This window comes from Micrasema longulum, unplaced genomic scaffold (genome assembly GCF_059751315.1).
Source record: "Micrasema longulum isolate JH-2025_06_02 unplaced genomic scaffold, ASM5975131v1 h1tg001768l, whole genome shotgun sequence".
Taxonomy (NCBI): Eukaryota; Metazoa; Arthropoda; class Insecta; order Trichoptera; family Brachycentridae; genus Micrasema; species Micrasema longulum.
In genome coordinates, this window is record NW_028278943.1 from 5,252 (window position 1) to 23,480 (window position 18,229).

The window sequence follows — 18,229 nt, forward strand, 5'->3', positions numbered from 1 at the left end:
GTTTTCTTTTCATGGTCATGTCATACGATATATATGTGCACGAAACTTTTTAACAATTAAAAAAGGAATGGCCAACGCTCAGTTGCTGAAGTCTTTGTGGGCATTTTTTCCAATTCATGATATAGCTCGATTTTAAGATGTATTTTTATAAAGTGTATTTTTGTACTATATATGTCTCTATGTAAATAATATATGTATGAAAAAATAAACAAATTAAAAAAAGAAATTAATAATAAATAAAAAAATTAGATAAACAACCATGATAAAAAAATGTCAGCACGTCGCTTATTAGCACGTCGATAGTTATTTGTGATTAAGCTACAGATGTACCTACGGTACTCAAAAATGATGACTAACAGAAAATTTTATTCTGATAGTTTTTTTAAAACAAAAACAAAATCGGTTCAGTTTTGAGGTCCGGAAAACGGATCAACGAAACGTCGATATTAGTTTGGCATAATCAGTGCAAAGTGCAGTTGTCTTTTTCCCACAGTATCGGGGAGGCATTTGCGAGAGAGTGACAGAAAAACAGTGTTTCAAAACCTGCTCATTAAAATTGTCTGGCACCTCATGTCCTCTTAATGTAAGGACTTGCTCGGACGCTGACTTGACGCCATGACGTGTCATTTCGAAACGTCAGCCTACTCCATTTTAGGGTAAATCATATAAAAACTGATATTTCTTTTTTCCTAAAATAATTCAACAAAAACTGACATACAAATTATTTATGTAATTTTCATTTATTATACATTGAAGAATAAAAAAAAACCATTAACAATTCACATATCATTATACATACCTACAATTCTTCTGTACGAGTGCATGTCACAATTTCGTTTCGTATGTTCGTTCGTTCGTAAAACCATATTTCGCTCTCGTACGATACGAATGAATTTACGAAACGAATTAGTTACAGCATAAGGCCACGGGCACTCCGAATATCTCTCACTAAAACGCAATTGACGCTTGACTCGACCATTGTCCACGTGCAAACAGCAACTTGTAGTACAAAACGTTGCTCTGAGTTATTGTCGCCAAGATAGACGGGCAGGCTATCTCCGAACAATGATTACTCTCACCACCACGCGCGGCCGCATAATTTTCGTATGAACGCGCATGCGATTTGGTCGACGCGTGCGTCGTTCCCGCATATTTTTTTTTTATTAAAAGATGAGGCAGATTTTTTTATTATTATTGTTTAGTTTGTTTTTTAACAATTCCAATACGTCTTGATTTAAACAAATATATATTTTTAGTGAATTCGTGAGCTCGAAATAAACGCCGTACTCATTTTTGTAATGTTCACGTGTTAACAGCAGCGGAATTTTCGTATTGCCCCAACGTTCTGTCCTGCGTGATCGAAGTTGTTTACGGAGCTGGGATAAGGCAATATTATCCTATCTATTATATTATTTATGCAACACCGCCTAGATGAACTTGTAGGTATTGGATAAATCGACGAACTCCCATATGTGTGGGTACTGCATTATGACATTTTTAATTTTTTTAATACTGCAACATTAGCAGTCTGGCAACACTGAAACGTCATTACGTCGACCAATAATCTAGAACAAAAATATCTGTTTGATTCTATTAGTTCTGTTTGCACAATTTCATCTCCAGTGAAAATGTTTTTTTGAGAAATTTTATCACCGTATAAATCAAATTCTCAAAATGATTTTTCTAGATCTTCCCGATGTAATGATAGAGCAGATATTCTCATTATTAACCTTTGATGAGGTCGCCAAATACAGAATAGTAAGCCTCCAGACATGTTTTATTTTTATATTTATCTTGTTTATTTAGGTCTAATATTATTGTTTTTGTGCGATGCCAAGTTTCATATTTGCATCAGGTTGAAATTCGCAAATTTTTAAAACAGTTAGCGACGCGTATCAAAGAAATTTTTCACCATTTAGAATATTCTATTGCTTCAATTTTATTTTATAAGTAATAATAATGACACACAAACCAGATATATAATATAGCTGGATAAGACCTGTCATCCTTAATATTTTTTACGGAATGAATGTGTTACAATCAATAATTTAATAAAAAGATGAATAAAGAACAAAAGCTACCGTATTTTTCGGACGATAAGACGCACCCCAAAATGTATCTATTAATTTTGAGAAAAAAATAGGATTTTGATCATAAGACGCACTCCAATATTCAGAGTAAAAAAGTGGGTCTTATGGTCCGAATAATACGATAAATAAACCACGGTGGAACTTGGTTATAACAATCAAGGAAATAGCAAGATCTGGGATATAATGAGGAAACATTATTTGACATTTTCGTTTGTGGTTTTCTCCATACGTCTGTTCACTTTTATAACGAGCTTCTTCTCTGACATACCGAACAAAAATATTGTCAACAGTTAAGGGAAAACTATTCTGCGCGTTTGTCGATTTGCAAAAAGCGTATGATAAAGTAGATAGAATGAATTTGTAGGGCGTGTTGGAAAAGTATGGAGTAAACAATAAACTTATACGTGCAGTATCATCTCTCTATGAGGAGTGTTTAGCGGAGAGGAGATTCATGTCCTGGTTTGCGATCTCAAAAGGCGTGAAACAGGGATGTGTAATGTCACCATGGTTTTTCAATCTATACATGGACAACTGTATGAAAGAGATCGAATGTATGGGTATTGGAGCAAAAATAGAAAATTTTTTCAGTGAGCTGCTTTTAGCACTATTAATTGCCGTTTTTAGCACTATTAATTACTAGAACAATGCGGCGAGTTGACATTTCAATTGAATACCTAATATCAACTGAATTCATAGTGCTATTTACTATTTTTTTTAAATTAATTATATATCAAAATAATAGATAATATATCTACATATATAATATAATAAATCACGAAGTTACATAGTTTGAGTTGATTTCATGGATGAGAGTTGTTGTATCACACAGAACCACAGAAAAATATTAATTTATAGTATATATTACTTACATTATATTATGTACGTAGGTACAAATATATGATTTTTTTTATAGCTTACCTGTAAATAAAATCACCATTTGCACTGGTACCTAATTGGTGTTTTCGCCGACAACATTAACAAAGTATCACACATACAGTTGGAATTGCAAGTAGATAATCCAAGCTTTGTGAACATGCTCGGCATCGTATTAAAATTTACAACCTTCTTTGTACTTTATGAATGACATCCTTGTTTTGGGGTTTTTTACAATGTTTTTATTTTTTTAATGTTCTATAGTCAATGCATAATGAACATTACGAGTGGGTGATGTCAGATAAGTTAAAACCTAACCCTTGAATTGTAAACATGACTGCTAACAAACAGAAGTGTTTCAATTTGTAAAAAAGTGACAATTATTTGTAAAATAGAACGTTGCGAGAAAAATGTTTAAGTGTGAAAAAAAAAAATTCTATCCTTATTTACAGTGTCAACATTGCGAAAAAATACTAATGCTTATTTATCTGCAATTGAAATTTAGAAAGTGGTATGTTCATCTGCCGACTGCCAACGAACAGTCAGAAGAACAAAAGACTTGCATATAAATTATATCCATACTACCAAACCCGACAGACGTCCTGCCCGAACGTTGGCTTGCCTGGTATTAGCTTGGATTTTTTTTAAATAGCTAAGTAGGTACCAGGGGCGAACCGTGTATAGAAGCGATTATGCGCTTACCATTATATTTGACTAACTATAATGATGTTTTATTGTAACTTTATTACAAGAAAAACAAATAAATAATTAACATTTATTTTAAGGCATTTCCACCGTTTGTATTTTTATCCTAATATAAATATAAATTTTAATGAAGCGCGCCCAGCGCCTGCGGTGAGCCAAGAAACTAGCCGATTATTCTAGCTTATTTTTTCATACAAATAAGAATACTATATTTTGAATGTATTAACCCCAGTGCGGGTTTTTTCACCTAGATTGAACTTGCAGATTACATAAATTATTTGAAGATTCTTGATTTGGAAAACAGTATTTCGAACATTGTTTTTTAAGGACTATTTTTCTTTGAGATGGTACTTTTGACATAAGACCATAATTACTTTCATGTGTCATATTACAGGACATATAGCGCTCCACGCGGCCGTTTTTAGCACTTTTAATTACACGAACAATTCGGCCAGTTGACATTTCAATTGAATACCTAATATCGACTGAATTCATAGAGGTATTTTTTAATGAATTACATATTAAAGTAATGGATAATATATCTATATAATATAATATATCACGACGTTACATCGTTTGAGTTGATTTTATGGATAAGAGTTGTTGTATCACACAGAACCACAGAAAAAGATCAATTTATAGTATATATTACTTACATTATATTATGTACCTCCTATGTAGGTACAAATATATGATTTTTTTATAGCTTACCTGTAAATAAAGTCACCATTCGCCACTGGTAGGTACCTAGGTACTTGTTTACGGTTGAATTCCAAAACATAAAATAATTATTTACAAAAATAGAATTCTTTACCCAAATGTCATACTCGGCTCTTCTCACCAATAGGGGTGCACTTTATTGATGAATTCGACTTTCAACAATGTATTGAATGTCAGTTAATATTATTTTAGTATTATCAAAAATCCAGTAAAATGAAATAAATGGAAATAACTTATGAGGAATGTAAGGTAATAATCTGATTAGGATCCATAAAAAGCAAAGGTTGTTTGTTCAAAAACAAACTTTTTCAAACACAAAAAAACAACATCGTTCCATTTTTTTGTAAATGTAATCTCGTCGAATGCAACCCTGGTAGATCGTCGAAAAAAATATTTATGCTTCTAACTTTTTTTTGACAGATTTGATTGAAAATTTGAATATCTACGAACACGCGCAACGCAAAGATCTACATTTCGCTGAAAACCGCACGTAAATCGGCTAAGCCGTTTAGAAGTTCAGTGACATCACACGTTCAGAAGAATTATATTTATATAAAGATAGGGCATTGATAAATATTTGAAAAAATTGTATTTCAGGTTTGTAAGGACTTCAATGCAATTTGCCAAAGAATTCTGAATCGGGGATTCCTCATGATCGAACGTCGGCACTCGCTAAGTCTGAAGGCCATTAAAGCACTCCTTCCGCGGAGAGAAAGCGAACGAAGGTATATATTTCAAATGTTTAAAATATCTTATCTTTTTCATTTACAGCTTACCATACATTCACGGAGACTGGACCGCTGTGCACCTGCAAACCATAAACCAACTGCGTGATATCGCATGATTGCACAAAATACACAATTTTATCATAGATCACAATTATATTTTTTATACGTCCCGACTTGTTAGAAAATTCCGTGTCGGGACGGAAGTCGGGACTCTTCTATATATAAAACAAAAACACTTATTAAAACAATGTTCCATCTGCCAGTCCATAGCACTAACTGTGCACAACACTCTTTCCTCTAGTGTTCTTGCTCTAACTATAATGCTTTTTTTTCATATTTTATTTATTTATTTATTTAATCCAATATAAAATACAATACATAGTTAACAAAAATGTCTATACAATAGGTAGGTACATTCAATATATATATAAATATTTTTTATGGATATAGCCACTCCACTGGCCCACAGGCACGTTCCGGAGTGTCAGTGTATTATTTATTTATACATAATTGTACATAATTTCACATCAATTGTGTAAACATTTGAAAGAATTAAAAAAAAAAAAAAATTAAAACATATCTACATCAATAAAACGAAAAAGGATCTATAGATATATTTTACATGCCCCTTAATTTATTTAAAAATAAATTAAGACTCCTTATTTCTGGCTGCGATACGATCCCACTTACTATTTAATGATGCTCACACTTACACACACCTGAACACTTACTCCTACACTAATACACATAAACACACATCTACACTTACTCTCATACAAATACACATAAACACACCCTTTTGTTGTAACACAATTTAATAATATGTATGATTCTTATTTAGAAGCTTTCCTGGTCTGTCTTTAAACTGTATTTTTTTAATGTTACTATATCATTGTCGACTGTTTGTTTCTTTAAAATAAATAAACAATTTACAAAATAATAATAGAAAAATATAAATAGTAATAATAAAAATTTATGCATATCGAAAAATGGAATTCAGAAAAGTTATATAATAATACATGGCAAAATGTATTATGTAACTTAGTAGACATTATAATAATAAATATGTACATCTCCCTTCCCCTCCTTATCCCCTCTTCAAGCATCCTTGTCCTAATCCCGCCCAATTTACAATAACTTACTGTTCTTTAAAAAAATATGAAAAAATTCTTTGATTATTGAATAATATTTACGAGTACATGAAAATAACAGTTTTATATGTACAAATTATATGTATTTATTTGATATGTAATATATTTTCTTTACTAACTTTGTATACTTTGTGGAAATCTGTTATTAGTTCTGAGTTTATACACTATATCTGTTTGTTTACTATAAATATGTATGTAGAACTGTTGATTTCCCAAATAAAAAAAAAAAAAAAATTTTATTCCACGAAGTTCGGCAAAAGGTCTCTGGAATACATTGGTCGTATACAATTTAATAAACTGCCTGATGACCTTAAAAATGAAATGTCGAGTGGTAAATCTCAAAGACCAGAAATGAAGACCTATTTCTTGAATCTTTTTGAAAGTGATAGTTTTTAGCTCAGTTTCTGTGAATAGTCTATATATTGTGTTTTAGGTTTAAATGTTTTTCTTTTCTTTTTTTAATATTAAGTTCACAGAATGTTTAAATGTTTAAATGTTTTTATTTTCTTTTTTAATATTAATTTCACAGAATGTTTAAATGTTTTTCTTTTCTTTTTTAATATTAAGTTCACAGATTGTTTGAATGTTTTTATTTTCTTCTTTAATATTAAGTTCACAGATTGTTTAAATGTTTTCTTTCCTTTTTTAATATTAAGTTCATAGATTGTTAAAATTTGTTTAAATTTTTATTGTTTAAATGTATACTATGTATTGTTACAAGAAATGTACTATTTTTTTTATGTACCGTCCCAAATGAGTTTTCTCGTACAACTCCTGGGAATATAATATCATGATATTCATGTCTTATATGTTTTATTAATAAATTAAAAAAAATAAAATAAAAAAAAATAAAAAAATAAAGATTATTGATAATTTATAGCAATTTTAAAATTCAATTCACTAATTAATTGTTATTAAAAATAAATACTAAATAATACAATAACGCAATAATAGTAACACATCTACATATATGATAGAATATATAATTTAAAAAACATAATAATGAATCTACACGGCATGATAAAATAAAATACTGTGGATTGATATTTATTGTTTTAATTATGTATTTATTTAATGCCTGGCAAACGCAACAACCAGTACACCATGAGACCGACTAATCTCCAGTCGAATTCTTTGCAAGATTTTTACCTGAGAGTACCTCCTCGCTAAATTTAAATCATGATTTTGATAAAGTCATCATTAAAATCTCTTTTGTCAAGTTTTACAATATTATTTGAATCGGGTTGAGGTCCCATGGCTAGTCTAGTGTTGCAGACTTACGGATCATATTGAAATATTTGGGTAAATCATGAGAACACTAACACTTTTTTAATTTAAAAAAAATATACATACATATTGATTGATTTGGTGTTTATTTTGTAGAACTCCATATTTAAACTTATAATATTAAAAATCAAACTCTGATTTGAGTCTACTGAACACTTTATTTTATTTTTACAAATATAAAAACAAAAATTTCGTGACAATTGTTTCGCCTTGTTAGGGCATTTTTTGAAAATGACATTCGTTTGAAAATGCCCTAACAAGGCGAAACAATTGTCACGAAATTTTCGTTTTATATTTGTAAAAATAAAATAAAGTGTTCAGTAGACTCAAATCAGTGTTTGATTTCTAATTTATAAGTTTATACATATACGTATATTAACAATTGAACATTTAGAAAGGGTCTCTGAGATGGTTTGGTCACGTAGAACGAATGGACGACGAAAGAATGGTAAAACAAGTGTATATGGCGAAAATGAACGGCAACGTGAGACGAGGACGACCGAGGAAGACGTGGCATGATCAGATAAACCAAAATCTTAAGTCTGGGCATGTCAAAAGCAGACAGAACCGAAGGGCATGTATGACAAGATGTATGAATGTGGAAGACGCTAGGATTGTAGGCCAGGATAGACGTGTGTGGCGGTCCATTCTCTCTGCCTACCCCTACGGCGAAACGGCGCGATGGTAGTAGTAGTAGTAGAACAATTGAACATCTTTTAACGTATTTAATTTTGTTTTATTTGTAATATTATTTAAGTCTAATAAAAATGAATTCAAATATGAATAAACTTTGTCAATGTCTAAATTTCCACATTCCCCATTAATTCCTTCTCGTTTGAAGAGTTTTATGTACTCAATATAAAGGAACCTTTGTTTACAGGTTCCACACATACTCTCGCCACTGTGATATCCTGACCTCTATGGAGACCAGACTGTCTATGCTCAGCATGACTTACACCAAGTTCATAGACAACAATATTTGCTGCTTCATTCCTGGGAAGGTAAATATCAACTGGACGCAGTGGAATCCGCTTATTGGGATCACTATGAGACCTGTGTCTTTTTACTTTTACAATATTTTGAGATTGTCTTAATTTTTGGATGGAAGAATTGAAGAAGTATGGATGTTCAAACATAGACAGAATGGTGAACGTTACACAGTGTGGGCCACTTAAACCAGCCAACAACTGGTCATAATAATATAATCACTAGATCTTCAACACAAAGACAACTTAAACAAATACAAACTAATGCCACCTTCAGACAAAGGGATTTTGAATATTATTCAATTAAAATATATAACCTACTTCCACTATCTATTAAAACAATTAGTAACGAGAAAATGTTCAAAAAGGCTGTAAAAAAATGGATAGCGGGGCTAGGTAGAAGTAAAATGGATTGTCTCATTCGCTCAAACCAATATTGAATCAACTCCTCCACAAGTGTATAGCTTATGTTAGGTTTTTGTTATTTCATTGTGCGTTTTATTTTATTTTATTTGGGAAATCAACAGTTATACATACATATTTATAGTAAACAAACAGATATAGTGTATAAACTCAGAACCAATAACAGATTTCCACAAAGTATACAAAGTTAGTAAAGAAAATATATTACATATTAAATAAATACATATAAGTTTATGCATATAAAAATTTTATTTTCATGTACTCGTAAATATTTTTCAAAAATCAAAGAATTTTTTTATTTTTTCAAATATAAATAATATATGTAGATGTACATAAATTAATCATAAACATAAATATGTAGTGTTTAAATCTGTCTGAACATTTTGTTGATTATCTCTGTTTATTCAGTTAGTCTTCTTTGTTTATTCTCAAATGTAAAAGTATAATTAATTATTAAGTAAATAATTATTAAGTTTTTTTTCTTCGTTTCCTCATTAAGGTTTTTAAAAAAAAAAACAGATATTTTTTTATAATCGTTGATCGATAAGTCCACTTATATTAACTACACACTCTCGCATACACACAATACTCACACACCCATACACATATACACACACCCTCACACACCCTAAATATATATACTCACCCTACTAACATGTACAACAATAATAAAACGGATACACTAAATAAGAATACGCATTGTTTTTTATTTATGCTGTTTTATTGTGACTTTTATTACTATAATTTATTGATATACATTGAAAAAAACTTATTACTACTAAGAGACTTTATTAATAATCTGGTAAAATTATATTCGATTGTTTAAATTGCATCTATCTTAAATTAAATTTTATTAAAAGTAATACTATATAAATTCTAATAACTGCTTTTATAACATAAAATGAAAACTAAATTTTGGTCTATATATAATTTTTAATTTTTCTTTTGTGACTATTGGTGTTCACATATAATTGGTGAAAGATGTATAGTGTTATTATTTTTTATTTTATAAATTATATTTATATTGTGATATCTTTTACTGTTTGTGAACTGAAAATCAAATAAAATAAATAAATAAAAATATTGTTAAGTGTCCTCGGCACGGGTAACCCCAGTGAAGTCACATTATTTTTATTATTAATTATAATTTATAATGGAAAAAATATGAATAAATAAATAAGCCATGTAAATGCCTAGACTTCCATATTCCCTTCCATAAATGTTCTCCTTTTTTCTTGTAATTTGTTTAACAAATAAATAAATAAATGTAATGTAACTCAACTAATGGAATTGATTAAGCGCTCTTGAGCTAAAATGCTGTATTTATAGATGCACCGTATTTGCATGATACGGGCGAAAAAGGATCCATATACGCTGCAAAAGAAATTCCAATAATAATTCCGATTTGTTTCCAGGTGATCGACGAAGTCCGCAGGGTTCTCACGATAGTCGAGAAGTCGGAGACCCTACCTCGAGCCCACGAGGTTCTACAGGAGTTGCGGGATATATCGAGCATGGCCATAGAACACTTCGACGACAAGGTGTCTCCCGCGCTGAGGGCGAAAATGCAAGCATCTTGCAGGGGCGGAATCCCTAACAATGCCTACCCGAGTATGTAGCACGTAGCGAATATATCAAATGAACTAATCCTAAAATTCAATTATTACGATCTAAATTTATTACAACAGAGAGAGGCCGATGCAATGAACCGTTTTCGCGGGAATTAAAAATTATAAATTTAATAATATTTTTACGCTACTAATAAGTACGAAAAAACTTTTTTTTTACTTCAGTATCAACTTAAGATGATCAGTCTTACGCTTCAGGCGCCAGTCCAGGGAACGTGAAGCATTCTAGTGTAAAAACACCTTTTTAAATAAATATTTTATATTATTAATATTCAAAGCATTAACTTTGCGGTCAAACATTTTACTAAATGTTATTAAATATTTGTATATAACCACTTACCGACTTTTCTATGTCTACCGGTTTCGAGACGTACCCGTCTCTTCGTCGGGACATCAATTAAACCAACATGCAAAACCCACTATACACCTTCACCATAGTTGTTGCACAAAAACATAAAACCAAATTAAAGAACATATATGAGGTGTCTTCACAATAATGATTTTTCTGAATTTGCAAATCTAGCTCCTTTATATCATAATTATTGTTTCATATCATAATTGGAGAAGAGGAACTAGAACCCCAACCGTCCATGCGCTCTGTAGCTGCAAGACGTGCTTGGATTTTTATTTATTGTACAGCGCCCTTGAGGTGATTTTCATATATCGAAAGAAATGCAAATGATGGCTTGTGATGTATTTTTTCCTAATAATAATGGAACATAAAACATTACTTTCGATGCCAAAAAAATATGGTAAGCTGCAAATAATCGGTTATTTGAAGAATTCGCCTCTGCTCTACGTAGACAGGTTTTTTTTAACCCAAGCAGCCCATTTTCATCTGAAGATCCACCTTATCGTACAGTCCTCTGTCCCAACATTGTTTCACAAAAATAATTGTTTTCGTTATCTTGCGTTCAGATGGATCACAATCGTCAGACCCTTCAGCACCTCCCGCGGCCGCCGTCCCTTCCCCGGCCGAGCTGCTGCAGGAGCTCAGGATCAGCTGCCTCCAAAGCCAGAAGGGCGCCCGTCACATGATGCGAAAGATGCAGAAAATGTACCTCAAGGTATTATTTACACATATTTCAACAGATAAGGCGAATTTCTATTATTATTGTAGATGCTCTTATTATTTTGATATCAGTGTATACTTAACTTCTGTACTATCTGTATCTACCTCGGTATGTTCTGCATACTTGTCATATCCACATCATATGATCGAAATAAGCCAATGAATGACAGCATAAAATTAGTCCGTGTTCGTTACGTCATTAACATTTAAAATAGTTCTCATTTATATTTTAAATAGGCTTCTTTGATAGAAAGTGCCCACTTCAAAGCGATTATAAACTCCGACAAATCCCAATTCAAGGAAAAAATGCTCGCTTGAACATGATTTTTATAAGACTTAACCATTGCCAAAACGATATGCTTAACGATCGTCTGCATTTATCTACTGAGGTGGTGATTACAAAGCCGGCTCTGGATACATTCTCTCAGAAAGATAGTAAAGCAGAAGAATTTGAAATAGGAAGGATTTGGGAAGGAATGGAATATTTACAGTCTTATATGAGTTGCCAGTATAGAAAATATAAATTCAGTACCTAACAATATATAAGCCTTAAATGTTGAAGTGGCGGTGTCGGCTCATGCAGAAAAAATAGGGGCCTCCATAATCTACTCTAGCTGCTAAGAATGGTTTAATTTGTTGAAGTCTAAGAGGGTAAATCTCCCATCATGGGTTGCAAAAAACCCCGGCTACTGTGTTGAAGGCGAGAGTTTACATCTTGCTAAATCTCCCCCTCCAAGCCCAGATCCGTAAAGTATCGGGCTATTAGGCAGGGAGCGAACTCTTAACATCCTCAGGTTAACCTCGGGTCCCTAGGTTCTCGTCCAAACTTCTGCATCGTGTCCCCGGCTGTTGCCTCTGAAAGCTGAAGTGTTGCATTTTATGATTATTTATTGTGATTTGTCGGGTTTTTCCAGTTGAAGTGGTATAAGCGGCAGGTGTCCATACAAAACCGGGTTATAAAGGACATCTCTAGAAAACAGGCAGACCAAGATTGTAACATAGGTATGTATTTATTTGTTTTTTTTTTACTAGCGCAACTAGACGGCTCCGACTATTTAATGTTTAGGCATCTTATACAAAGATATAACTATTAATATTTCAGCTGAACTGAAGAGACGCATCGAGGAGTGTGATGTGAAGTATCAAGAACTAACCAGCCAAGGCGGAAAGGGTATCAAAGGTAAAAATCCACATTTACTCTTACATTTTCACTATTTCAATTTTTTTCAATTTTTATCACAGTTTTCCCTGAAGATGGCTCCTGCAATGGTAGCCGAAACGTCGGATCAAATCCAACATACACGGTATCACCCAAAAAAGATACATAATATTGATAACAGTGACCGTGAAAACCTTTGCACCTATTTAACCTTAATGTACCTCGCCGTAACTTGCGTACCAATCCTGTCTTTGCTGTGGTAAATTATAAAACTAACATCGGATTCTTTTCCCCTTTGCCGAGGATCCTCGGAACAGTGAACGAAATCTCACTCAACGGTACTGTCGATGTGTTCCTACAGCAAGGGAAGGCATTTAAGAAACAAGCGGTGTTATTTCTCCTGACTCGCGATGTCACACTTGCCATTTCCGCCTAGATTATGCTATATACATACCTTTTGTTAATTATACATTTTGTAAATTTTATGAGATTTTAAGGCTGTTTAGATTAAGTTAATGCTAATCTATTAGGGCTTACTTAAGCCTGTTGATTGGCTTAAAAAATAAAAATAAAAATGGATAATATTATTCCTACTTTTAGGATACATCATCATGGTTCAGAAAATCATAAATTGTAGTGAAAGTCTCATAGTTTTCAAGTTATTTGTTATTTTTTTTAATTTTAGGAAAATTACACCCTCTGCCACTTTTTTCGGTGGTAGCTTTCTCTCTTAGCTTTCTCGTTAACCTAACCCAACTCCCCCTTCAGCTCCCTCATTGACCTAACCCAACATCCCACTTTAGCTCCCTAATTGACCTAACCCAATATCCCACTTAAGCCCCCTCGTTGACCTAACCTGACTTCTCGCTTTAACCCCCTCATTGACCTACCCACCTTTACACTTTAGCTCTCTTATTGACTTGACCTAACTTCCCACTTTAGATCTGGCCTCCTCAGCAGCCATGTGCTCCCCAGCTGCGGAGTCCTCTTCAGTGGGCCTCAAGCACTTTGGTAGTCAGATACGGCTGGACCCTTCGCTTCTACACATTGGCACCAAGAGGAAAGGAAGAGGTATTTAAAAAATATATTTTATTTATAGGTCCATAGATTTGTGTCAAAACTATTGTAGCTTCGATATATTAAACTCCATCATCACTTTTTATTTAAAAATCAAATTTATTCCAATATGAATTTTACAAACAAAGATTATTCACTATCAGACAGTAGACATACCGTTTACGCACATTTGGTACAACATTTTTTTCATCACTTGAGATATCCAGAATCTCGCGCACACCCTTCATCACTTGAGATATCTAGAATCTCCCGCATATCGTTCATCACTTGAGATATCCAGAATCTCCCGCATACCCTTCATCACTTGAGATAATATAGAATCTCGCGCATACCCTTCGTCCCTTGAGATATCAAGAATCTCTCGCATTTATTATTAATGTAAAATAGATTTTATTATTACTTCAAGGAGTTTATTTATTTATTTTTACATAAACGGCACAAATTGCCTTTAACAATAACAATATCCTTCATCACTTAAGATATCCAGAATCTCGCGCATACCCTTCATCCACGGGGGACCGCTGGTTAAACCTGAGGATGTTAAAGAGCACGCCCCCTACCTAATAGCTTGATACTTTACAGATCTGGGCTTGGAGGGGGAAACTTATGGAACGGCTGCAGACATTCTGTCCAATTCTTTACCATCTTATAAGTCCACAATATCAAGTTTATTTGTAGCTGCTCGTCACTATTATTGACAACTCAATTCCATAAATTAAAAAAATACTTGTTTATTTTTATTACCTTATACTTGTTTTTTATTTTTTACTATTATATCAAATTGCATTGTAGTATTGGCAAATACGCATTTCACATATACATATTTTTATTTCTTCCTTTTTCACGATAATATATGCTTGCTTGATTATTAATTAATAAATTTAACTTAAATTTGTCTTTCTTGCTTACCGTAACACTTTATTTATTGTTTGCTTTACAGAATTTATTTCATAAGCTTATATCTTTGCATTTTTTGTTTATATGCTTACTGTTTTTTCTTGCATACCTTTGTTATTATTGTTTTTTTTTTACTTTGCAAAACTTTTTATTACATCTGTTCTAACTAATTCCACAATTATTTTCTGTATATTCTGTGTTTATTATTTAGTATGTTAGCATGTATTTTATTTTTTGTAGATGCCTTTTGGGCGTTAATGAACAAAATAAATAAATAAATAAAATGTTAACTCTCTTTCAGACAGTCCTTGTCTACAAAAATTTGGACAAACTCAAAATATTGTTGATAAATCCACCTGGTCCATCAAGAAGTAGTATGTAGGTGAAATAATTCAATTAGATGAATCTCACCCGCATAAATAAAGGTTTCAGCTCTTTAACTTCACAAACATCAACAGATGAAAGAATTGAAGTAATATAGATGTTCAAATATGGGCAGAATGGTGAATGTTACACAGTGTGTAAAGTTTCCACTTAAACCAGCCAATGACAGGTCATAAGCCCTGTGGATGCCTTGACTTCCATATTAACTTCTTTAAAATGTTCTTCATCTCTGTTGTAATATGTTAATGTTAACAGCTCCCCGGGGAATTGAATCCAGTCCTTGTCTACAAAAATTTGGACAACTCAAAATATTGTTGATAAATCCACCTGGTCCATGAAGAAGTATAGAAATTGAAAAAATAACATTTTCAGGCGTTGCCTAGTATGTAGGTGAAATAATTCAATTAGATGAATCTCACCCGCATAAATAAAGGTTTCAGCTCTTTAACTTCACAAACATCAACAGATGAAAGAATTGAAGTAATATAGATGTTCAAATATGGGCAGAATGGTGAATGTTACACAGTGTGTCACAAACAACAGTGTGTAAAGTTTCCACTTAAACCAGCCAATGACAGGTCATAAGCCCTGTAGATGCCTTGACTTCTATATTAACTTCTTTAAAATGTTCTTCATATCTGTTGTAATATGTTAATGTTAACAGCTCCCCGGGGAGTTGAATCCAGTCCTTGTCTACAAAAATTTGGACAAACTCAAAATATTGTTGATAAATTACCTGGTCCGTGAAGAAGTATAGAAATTGAAAAAATAATATTTTCAGGCGTTGCCTAGTATGTAGGTGAAATAATTCAATTATATTATATAATATGTTTTAGATTTGACATAGGCTTCATACATAATATTTTTTTCCGCTTTTGGAAAGTTTTCAAACTCTCGCCTTCCACGCTGTTGCCAGGCTCTTTGTAGACCTGGGCTCGGAGGCCGAGAACTATTCCACAATAGATCTTCACAGATTGCAGTTATTATACGGAGTCATCAATTTTCTTTTTTCTTTCAGACAGCCCGAATATTAAAAGACGTAAAACGACACTAGACCCTCCGATTAGAGAAATCTCCACCCAAATGTTGGTCATTCCGGGAACATTGCCCAGACCGAAGCGCAGGAGGTTGTTGCACGACCCCGACGGCGGGGACCTGTCTCGCATGCAGTCCAGCATAACCGAGAACGTGTTCAAAAACATAACCTCGGTCCTGTCGGACCTGCTGGGCGCGGAGGGCAAAAGGAAGGAAGACAGAATGGCGGACAAGTGCGTGCGCTCTCCGGCCAAACGCACCCACCCGACCTCCGAGAGAAACAACGCATTCGCCAAAATACAGAACAAACTGGAGTCCATCCAAAAGTCTCTGATGGAAAACGACATCGAGGACAGTATTGAAATTCTCCAGGGGCATATTGAGAGTCCGGCCGATAGCGATTACGAGGTTATGCACGCGCAAAACGATGCGGATCTGCGCGGTAACGACGCCGATGGCGCTTCGGCAGACGCGATCCCCTGCTCGTCAAAATCGTTGGACGTTCAGCTGAAATCATCGACGATCGACGATGCAAATGTCGCGAAGGAATCTTCGGCGAATGACGATTCATCGAAGGGCGTACGAAATTCAGAAGCCATGATTGTATGGGATAAGCACACGGAGAGTTCAAAATCTAGTGATCATTTGAATTAATGGTTTTCATTTATTGATCTGTTGGTTTAATCCTTCCCTCCCTGACCGTACAAATTTGTCCAGGTGTAAGATAATTCATGTATCTCTAATATGCATTTGATGCAACTATAGTCCTTAAATTATAACTTGATTAGAATGACAGTTGTCAGCAAAGGTGACGACATAACTTTGTAGTAACGTCTAAGGAGTGATTTATATTGACACACAAAAAATCATTCATATCTGTCATGTTAATGTATTTTTCAATACAATGCTTGACATATAAATCAACATAATTATTTCAAACTGAAATAAATCTAACTGTTAACGACGTTCTTACAAGGTTACGTCATTTTGCAAAAATGTTAGAGATGGGACAAATTGATCAATGTAAATCGATTGAATAAAAAAATATTTTATTTGTTGTTCATGGAAAAAAATATGTACTCAATGTCTTATTTTTTAGTAAATAATTGTCTTAAACACACTATAATAGGCTTGTTTTTGTGTTTTTATATCCATTTTCAGAAACAGGGTTTCATGTTCGCATGAAAAAACTGATAAAATCAATTTGATCGGTACATAATCGGTGATCTGTAATTTCTCAATTATTAGCTGTCATTTTAATCAAGCTATATTTTAAGGACGATAATCTCTTAAGGTACATATTTGGACAGCTTTGAGTAGTTTCGGCCATTCTGAAGTAATATTGATGTTTTTTGTTGATATTTCTTGATAAACCTCCCTAGTTAATGATTATGATAAAATTATAAATAAACTTATCAATGAAACTTCTTGGTTGAGCTTTACTTTTTATTATTTCGACCAACGAGCGCTTTTGCCTAAGTAGGCATCTCCAAGACTGGTGAATTGTTTACAACATTTACAGTTTTTATACTAAGGAACACATGGCGAAATACAACAGAGGGGGATATACACATTTCAACAGATAAAGTTAGCACAATACTTGATTTTTGACAGGGAAGTTTACATACCTAAATATGAATGATTCCCACTCTGTTGTATGTCGCCATGTGTTCCTTTCTCACCTTTTAAATAATAAAACCTTAATCCCAATCTCGGTCCAAAAACTTCCAAAAATGAACTGTTTAGCAAACTAGTTGTAAATATTTATGTTTCTGTCCCCTGTTAAAATACTTATTTGATCTTATCTCCAAAATATGTTAAGAATAGTATTAAAACTGTAAATGTTGTAAACAATTCACCAGTCTTGAAGACGCCTACTTAGGCGAAAGCGCTCGTTGGTCGAAATAATAAAAAGTAAAACTAAACCAAGAAGTTTCATTGATAAGTTTATTTATAATTTTATCATAATCATTCTGAAGTAATTACAGTCTGACCTGGTTATTACGAGAAAGAT

The 18,229-nt window shown here is 33.0% G+C and overlaps 1 protein-coding gene across 2 annotated transcripts; it reads left to right on the forward strand.

The window, feature by feature from the left end:
* Positions 1 to 1,571: 1,571 nt before the first annotated feature.
* On the forward strand, positions 1,572 to 17,949 carry pall (F-box protein pallbearer). Of its 2 annotated transcripts, none has more exons than XM_088237697.1 (9): positions 1,572 to 1,758; positions 4,986 to 5,113; positions 8,435 to 8,555; positions 10,379 to 10,574; positions 11,510 to 11,658; positions 12,578 to 12,665; positions 12,766 to 12,843; positions 13,765 to 13,893; positions 16,199 to 17,949. In XM_088237697.1, the coding sequence occupies exons 1-9, from the start codon at positions 1,675 to 1,677 to the stop codon at positions 16,867 to 16,869; spliced, it is 1,644 nt and encodes a 547-aa protein (XP_088093823.1). In that variant the 5' UTR covers positions 1,572 to 1,674; the 3' UTR covers positions 16,870 to 17,949. The 2 variants fall into 2 exon arrangements, with proteins under 2 accessions (XP_088093823.1, XP_088093822.1); XM_088237696.1 differs by having other exon boundaries at positions 12,745 to 12,843; positions 16,199 to 17,338.
* The last annotated feature ends 280 nt before the right edge of the window (positions 17,950 to 18,229 follow it).

Coding starts and splice junctions, on each gene's coding strand:
- pall (XM_088237696.1), top strand. CDS start 1,675: ATGATTTTTCTAGATCTTCCCGATGTAATGATAGAGCAGATATTCTCA. Junction 1,759..4,985: donor AGGTCGCCAAATACAGAATA/GTAAGCCTCCAG, acceptor ATTGTATTTCAG/GTTTGTAAGGACTTCAATGC. Junction 13,894..16,198: donor CACCAAGAGGAAAGGAAGAG/GTATTTAAAAAA, acceptor TTTTTCTTTCAG/ACAGCCCGAATATTAAAAGA.